General features: G+C 34.5%; 1 protein-coding gene across 1 annotated transcript; it reads right to left on the reverse strand.

Moving 5' to 3' along the window:
• Nucleotides 1-1,612: 1,612 nt before the first annotated feature.
• Nucleotides 1,613-6,431, reverse strand: LOC108908853 (vacuolar protein sorting-associated protein 33A). The gene is made up of 9 exons (XM_018713005.1): nucleotides 6,045-6,431; nucleotides 5,782-5,989; nucleotides 5,452-5,720; nucleotides 5,225-5,397; nucleotides 4,968-5,171; nucleotides 2,357-2,533; nucleotides 2,045-2,300; nucleotides 1,816-1,922; nucleotides 1,613-1,755 (listed from the first exon to the last, which is right to left on the reverse strand). Exons 1-9 carry the CDS (start codon nucleotides 6,319-6,321, stop codon nucleotides 1,642-1,644), a joined length of 1,785 nt encoding a protein of 594 aa, XP_018568521.1. The 5' UTR covers nucleotides 6,322-6,431; the 3' UTR covers nucleotides 1,613-1,641.
• Nucleotides 6,432-8,492: the final 2,061 nt, after the last annotated feature.

Here is an 8,492-nt window from a genome sequence, read left to right on the forward strand (position 1 = left end):
GGGAAGGTGTGTAAGTGTTAGTCGTGTGGGGATGCCCCCTCACGGGGGCGTACGTGTCTTTTGGTGTATTTGTCTGTCTGGTATATTGTTTGTCGGGGGTCGCAATTTTAAAGAAATGTATTCTAAAGTAATGCAAATAACTGATAAATAAGTAAAAACTTACCTGGGCATAACCCCGGCACAGGTGCTGTAACAAAGATGCCGACGGCGTCTATGCTTAAGCCGGGGATTAGGTCGGTGATTAAAAGGAAAGAAAGGGATTCTTTCCAGGTAGCCTTAATAAAGGCAGGTAGAATTTGCTCCTTGCACTACACTATCACAAAACACGTGTGCTCTGGCCGGCTGCCCGCTAGGAACTGAAAGCACCTACACCGGCCGCATTTGCGGTCGAGGTAGACGACGGAAGGGGCCCACCTACGAAGGCTGTCCAGGCCTACACGAGATGAGGCAGGATAAAGAGGGATAATCCCCCTCAATCCTAAATCATTGAGGTCAATTTCTAGCAATGGAATAATGGCGCGGTGAGTGTGTGGAGAAAAAAGCGGTACAGTTTCACCGTCGTGCAAAATCTGTTTCGGTTAGATACCTTGCCTTTCTTGGTTCGCGCGATTTGATCCGTACAGTCCTATTCGCACGAATGGAACGAAGTCTGTGGGGTCCTTAACAGTTCCTGATGGAGGGGTCGAGAGGGGGATGGAGGGTGGGAGGGAGAAAGAGAGAGAGAGGCCAGAGATAGAGGGGGAGGGAGATAGAGTAGGGGAGAGAGTGAGAGAGGGAGAGAGGGAGGGAGGGAGAGAGGGAGGGAGGGAGAGAGGGAGGGAGGAAGAGAGAGAGAAGCAGCGAGAGCAAGTTCCCAAACTATCGTCCAATCGTCCTATTTGCTGAACGAGTCGAACGTGTAGAATTATTAGTGTATATTAAGAGCTGAAAATCGATTTTTAAATATAACTTGTGCTTTTCATTAAATTTTTAAAATAATTTTAAATAAAAAAGAATTAGGTACCTATGTAGAAAGGTATAGTCTTTCCGAAGTCAGTTGAACATGCAAAAAAACGCCTGGCAATAAAATTTAATGACTTTCATAGGCGTCCCTAAAAAAGGTAAAAAATTATAATAATTTATATATAATGTATACAAAATTTCTATTATATTGGTGGTAAATTTCGTTTTATTCCGTTTCAAAAGGTTTCCAAAATACAACGTTGTAAAAATATTATTTCTTCCTTTTGCAATTGTAATATAAATGATTAACAGAAGGTGCCTATAAAAAATTTAAATTACCTAAATCACACCAAATTCCACATTGCTGCACTGCACTGCTGGGCAATTTGTCAACCACTTGTCAAAAACTGAGATTTATTACCCGGTAGCCCAGTGTAGTTGTGTTAGATTTCGTTTACCTGCACTCGCATTCTTCAACTGGGCGTATACATTTCTACCACCTTCACGTTTAGTTCAACCAAACCTGTATATGTTTTCCAATTTTGAAAATTATAAAGCACAATGACGTTTCTATAATTGCTCAGTATTTGGAAAATGATATAATTAATAAAAGTCTATATTTATACGTGTATATTATATAAATGATAAAATGAATGTATCACAGTAAAAAATAATAATAATAATATATATTACATAATTTCAATTCTCAATAATAGATTTCAAAAAAGTTGTCCCATTAATTATTTTTGTCGTAGCTATTACAAACTCCACATTAGAATCTTCCTGTTGTGATAAAAACCTTAGAGCAGAAATCTGGAAACGAAATTACAAAAAAAAAAAATGACAAAATAAACTGATGTCAACGGAATATACCTCTGCAAATGTGCAACCACCAATGAAAAACACAAGTACCACTGTTGGACTATCGGTATTATTTATTAGGTTTGTAGATACCGAAGGAGATTCATCTAATGTAGGCCCTAAAGCAAATTGAAAAAAAAAATCTGACATTAAACGATAATCAAAACATGATAAATGATTTTTTGCCACTTATCAATTTCTAAAAATAATTACATTTAGACATTACAAGATTAGTACCTACCTGGTAAGAGCCCAAGAACGTCTTGAAGCTGCTTCAATCCACCGTTCTTTGTCACTTGTTCCGCCAATCTGATACTAAGTGGTGCATATATACTGTGCACATAACTGATATCAGTTGGATTAACTTCTGATGTGTCTTCCATAGTTAACCTTAAGGCTTTTCTAAGTACAGTGTACTGTCTTGCACTTGACTGGAGCTTTAGCAAACCAACTTTTTCTAACTTGGTGATGGCTAATAGGACTTCTAAACCATAAACCTTAACGAAAAAAATAAGATGAACAAATTCCTAATAAGTATGTACACAAATAATACCTGGACTAATTCTCGTTTATAACTTTCCAACACTTTTGGTTTCAAACCAGAACTAGCAATGCATTGTAGACACATCAGTCTCAACACCTTGATCAATGGCTTATTTTGAGCTATCATTTCTTCAATGTACAGACTTGGTTTGTCAACTTCTATGCAGTTTAAAAATTCTTGTTCTGCCTAAAATTTAACAAATTTTTCTTTGGCAGTGGTAAGGAGGCACAGATTTCTTAAAGTGAACTAAATTGACAATTCCTAAAAGCATTTTAGTCTTCGTCTAAGATGCAGCTTATGTGCTTAAATTCTACAAATTTTCCAACGATATAGGTATGTACATTTTCAGATGAATATTTTGTGAAATAAATATATACTTTTTTGGACTCAGTCGCAAAGTAATTATGGAAATATTTACCGTATTATTGGACAACAATCATTCTACGCACTGATGTTTAGACCTACTGCAGTATTGCCACTTTTACTTTTACTTTGATCGCTCAATCAAAGAGACATTATTATTTGAGGAGCATCGGTCTCTCTCAGTACACTCAAAACAGAAACAATTTTCACTTAACAACAAAAAATTCATTATTTCGCTGTTCATATTTCATACATATTTAATGTTTTACACAGCTCTCGGCGAGAAGAAAGAGATATGGCACACAACACAATTAAACAACTGCCAATGTCAAACTATTCAAGTAAAACCTATGTTAGTTTTAAGAGAACCAAGAAAGAGGTATGGCCTGCAAATACTGGTCTCTCGGACCATGAAATAGTTACCACTCGCAGACAAAAGAATTTGGAGGTCTAGGTTGATTACTGCTAAAAGATATGAAGACACCTACTATACTGAAGCATACCTCGTCCTCGATTAATATCGCAATTAATTATCCAGAATTATCAGAGATAGACAGCTGACTATATTTTAAGCGAAAATAAACCTGACATAAATGAACATGCCTTCTTTCATTCGTTTACTTTCAATTGAGAGAATAGAGCATGTATTATACAGGGTGGTCCCGAGGTAATGGGCCAAAATTCATGGGTAGATTCCCGAAGCAAAAATATTGCGATTTAACCAAACTTACCTTAGTACAAAAGTTGATAGTTAAAGAGATACAGGGTGTTAAATGTAAAATATTATTTTAGTTTATTTGGATTTATTTCTTAATAAATGCAAATATCTACATAAAATTTTGGGGTTTGGGGTTCTTTGGATAGAGGAATTGAAATTTGTTAACATTTTGGTTATAGTTCATAGAGGGCACCGGCTGCCGTAGATTGAAGGTGTTGGAAACGACATAACTTTTTTGTACTTTAAGGTATGTGATCTTTGGTATCAAATTCTTATTTTCCAACTTTTTTTACACAAAAAAGATGAACTTTATGAAAGTAGCTGTCTCGCACAATTTCGAGATATTTGACTTTGAAACTTCCAATGCTAATAGTTGAAATAATTAAAATAATTTAGAAATATCAAAAACAAGGATTTATTTAGAATTAAAAATTGTAATGAACAGTAAAATAGTAAACATTACTAAAAAATATGCCTTTTTGACAATAATTGCTCAAAATGTCCACCTCTAACTTCAATACATTTATCAACACGTTTAATAAAAGATTGTCTTATTTTAAAGTATAAATCCTTAATGCGAAATGACTTTGCAGCATATAAAACCTGCTACTAAAGTTCTTCTCAAGTGTTTATGGTTTCTCCATAAACAACTGATTTCACGTAACTCCAAAAACGAAGCATTCTATTTCACATTTATGTATACGAGTATACAATTTAATGTGTAAGCTAACTTGTAATTTTAATTAGATATGAATAATACTTAATAGAAATTAGCATACAAATGACAGCAATAAGACAAGTGGAAGATGTCAATTATTTGATTTTCGTCCAAATCCTACTTAAGAAACTTTACTGCTAAATTAATAATACCTGTAGGTACCTACTTAATTGTAATTTAATACAACAACATTGGAAGTTTCAAAGCCAAATATCTCGAAAACGGTGCAAGATAGCTACTTTCATAAAGTATACCTTTTTTGTGTAAAAAAAGTTGAAAAATAAGAATTTGTTACCAAAGATGAAATACCTTAAAGTACAAAAAAGTTATGTCATTTTTAACACATTCAATCTACTGCAGCTAGCGCCCTCTATGAACTTTAACCAAAATGTGAACAGATTTCAATTCCTCTACTCAAAGAACTCCAATCCTCAAAATTTTGTGAGGATATTTGCATTTGTTAAGGAATAAATTAAAGAAAACTGAAATAATATTTTACATTTAACACCCTGTATCTCAAATATCAACTTTTGGACAAAGGTAAGTTCGGCTAAATCGCAATATTTTTACTTGGGGAATCTACCGATGAATTTTGGCCCATTACCTCGGGACCACCCTGTATATTGTTTATACACAATCATCATATCAGAGGTGCAAATTGTATTATATGATACCTCTTACAGAGAATAAATACCATGACAAAAATCTTAAGAAAAAAATATATGGAATGAAGTATACAATACATTAATGTGCGCTTTTCTAATGCGATAAATCTGTATATGGAGGCAATCTTGGCTCTAATGTTAAATTAATTCACTTACTTGGAGTGTATCAAGAAAATCATAACTATCAGTCACTTCTTTAATGCATTCTGCGATAGCAGTGTGAGTAGCGAGCTGCTTTTTCTTTGCCAAGATTTGAGGCAGTCTTTGAACATACAATTTCATTTCTTGAACGGATTTCTCCTGGGTATTTTCCAATTGTGCACTAATGGCTTTTGCTTGTTTAGACAGATATGCTCCAACCTAAAAAATATTAAATATTGCAATTTGTACAATATTCCTTAAAAGAAACTAACCGCATTAAAATTTTTGTCCCTAATGTCGGCAAACAATTTGTCTGCAAAATTTAAAATGACCTGTTTTTTATCTTCGGAAAGAGATTCTGAGGTTCTTTCTTCACTAGTTAAGAAATTGTCTATTGGGAAGCTTGCAGTTGAACAGTTAATTCCAAATATTTCATCTATTAACCCTATACAAATTAAATTATATTAAATATTTTAAAACAACTCTATACAGTACAAACCCTCATAAGTAAGCTGAGTAGCCAATGGAGTAATTAAATCTACAGATCTATCAATAAGTATTATCTGATCTATACAAGACTGTTGGTTAGATTTAGGCTCCTCCATATTATTCTTTTCTCTTTGTAATCTCACAACAAGATCCCATATTTGTTTTGCGGCAGTACCTTTGCCCCAAACTCTTGGAATAGGTCCATATAATTTCTGAATGTATATTATGGCTTGGGCCGTTTGGTACAAGTACGTTGGATCATTCTCTATAGTATACTCCCTAAAATTATTTATTTTTTGTATTAAAACTCGTGACAATTTTTGCTGAATTAGATAAATACCTAAATACTTCTGAAATTTCCATCGACATGACATCAGAATCAAATGGGTAAAGCTGGCATTTAAATTCTTCTATCAGAAAGACACTTCCAAAGACCCCGTTATGTTTAAGTCGCTCCATACATAACAAACTTTTTTTTGGAACAAAGAAAAGGTGATACTGCTTTTTAGAACCACTTTTAGTTTTAATATCCATACGTACATTTTGAGCTACAAAATTGATTACATTAATATTCACATATAACTAGTGTATATGACTACCTACCTATATAATCCATCAAATGTAGCTTAGGTCGAGATATAAATATGACATGATCAACATCCGTTTCAGGCAAAGAGGTGGGTCGTAAGGGGTACATCTTCATTACCATATGCTCCCTTAAAATTGTATATTGGGCTACCAATCCTACTGGACCGGCCAAATTATTATCCCAGACAATTGCCTTTTTCCCGGGACATTTTTCCAATAAATTAATTAAATTGTTCCTAGCTGATGTTTGTATCAAGGAAATATCAACTTTCCCACCTTGTAAATTGGCCATTTTATCTATGTAAACAAATCTTAAATATTTTCATAAAACTTAAAATCTATACTTGAAAAAAAAATTAAAACAGACCATCTCCAGCTCTCCATAGAACATCTAAAAATTGGAAAATGAAAACAATGGAATGGAAAGCCGAAAGTTCCAAAAAGCCTTCTCTTTTCTGTCGGTTCAGTGCAGTTGTCACGTTTCAATAGTTGTATTCTTTTAACCAATTTCAACTGAGAATAACTAAGCTACTTACTTAATTTTACTAAAGTATTTGCTTAAAACCACCTTAAAACTGAGAATAACTAATCTGAAACAGAAAAGAATACAACTAATGTGTTTCAATACCACTTGGTTAGTTCAGTTTAGTCAAATTGACCAAATTAGAAGTGACCATGATTTGAACTAACTTTAGGTTTAACCCAAGGATTTTATACAAGTATAAAATCCTTGGGTTTAACCGTTAAACAAAACAGTCAAAACACACAACTGCTCCATTTTAAATTTTGACGTCTGTTCAATTTCAGTTCAATTATAGGTTGTTGTTGTCAATCATACTGCCAACATACTTACAATCAATATATCTTCGGATGAATCCATATCATTATCAACGGCTTATTTTTATTATTTAGATTTATGATTATTATTATTTGTAGGTTATGTTTTGTTCGATTATCTTGTGCACTAACTAACCACTACATTAGGTTAGGTTAAATCGGTAAAGGGTAGAGATGTGTTGCTCTTTCACTGTCTGCTACTTTGGCACTGTTCCGCAGTTGTCACTGGAGCTGACTGTTCCGCTGCGACAAAAGAAGCAGTGATTTTTCGGAGCATTCACTGCAAAGAGCAATTTACTAGCGCCAGAGACATAGCTCAGGCGTGCCGGCCACAGCAGAGCAGATTCTCGCTCAGCCGTTGCGAACTGTGCTTGAATTTTGAATTAGTCGCAGTGTCACACACTAAACATATAATACAGTCGCGTTTGATTTAAAGACATTGTATTTCAGCGACTAGAGCAAGGCGTGTATTGCTGGTTGCTGCTCTACAAATATTTTAAAAGTTTTTGTTTACAAAATCACTTAAAACTTGGACTAAGCAAAAAACATGCGACTGTTCTTCATTTGTTTTTGTTGCACTCGCGGAAAAATTTTGAATATGTGGCACTGTACTCACTGTAGGATGTCGTTGTTCTATGTGTCTTTTTAAATTGGTGATTGAAGATTTATAACAAATATTTTGCTTGCATATATTACAACAAGCTTTACTTTCATGCGTTAGTAAAAATAAATTCCACAGGAAAGATTTTCTTCGTTTATCCATGTCCAATTTTATTTGTAATAAAAGTTTATCAGTAGTAACTTAGGACAAAATAACAGATAACGCTATATCAAATTCAAATAAATAATGCAAAAGCGAAATAACAAATTGAGCTAAATCTACGAAAGTTGGCACATGCTTGAAAAACAGCGCATGATGAAAGTATCCCTATTCCCTAACGCTAGCCGCTATTAAGCACGACAAGTGTCGATTTATGAACTTTGACGCGAAAATAAGGGAACATATCACGGTAGGAATGTATGCGCGCGCTACCAGGAGCTGTTCCGAAAAATCGCAGCTATTTGTCACTGCTCTGTTGCCGGAGCAGTAGCAGGTGTCACTGCTCCGCAAAAAGAACAGTTTAGCCCATCTCTAGTAAAGGGGCGAACTGATTTTGGTTTGTTCACTTATTTAAAAAAGACGAACTTGTTCAGAACTCTACTGAAAGTGAATTAACCAAAGTGACCAAGTGTGGAGGCGACGCCATCTATACACTAAACGTTCAATTAATTCACTATTGAATGAGGCTCTTACAATTGGCTCACTGGTAAAACGTTCTGATAGATGGCGGTATGAAACTTTGGAACTATTTAATGCAGGTGATTGGTCAATCGACACAAGTTAGTGTTCCACTTCATTGTATGAAAAATATTAATTTTTGGAAAGATGTATTTCAAATAGTGATGGGCAGAACTCGAGAACTTGGTCCTCGAATAAGAATCGAATGATTATCTGAGAACCGAGTGTTGGACGAAAGGTTAGACGATTAAATTCATTTGAATATTTTCTGCACTCGAAAACTCACATTTCATACGATATTTGCCAGTTAGTCTGGCAACTATCAAGAACCGTTGATTAAAATATTT

The sequence above is a fragment of the Anoplophora glabripennis genome, unplaced genomic scaffold (assembly GCF_000390285.2).
Source record: "Anoplophora glabripennis isolate ALB-LARVAE unplaced genomic scaffold, Agla_2.0 scaffold81, whole genome shotgun sequence".
In the NCBI taxonomy this organism is placed as follows: Eukaryota; Metazoa; Arthropoda; class Insecta; order Coleoptera; family Cerambycidae; genus Anoplophora; species Anoplophora glabripennis.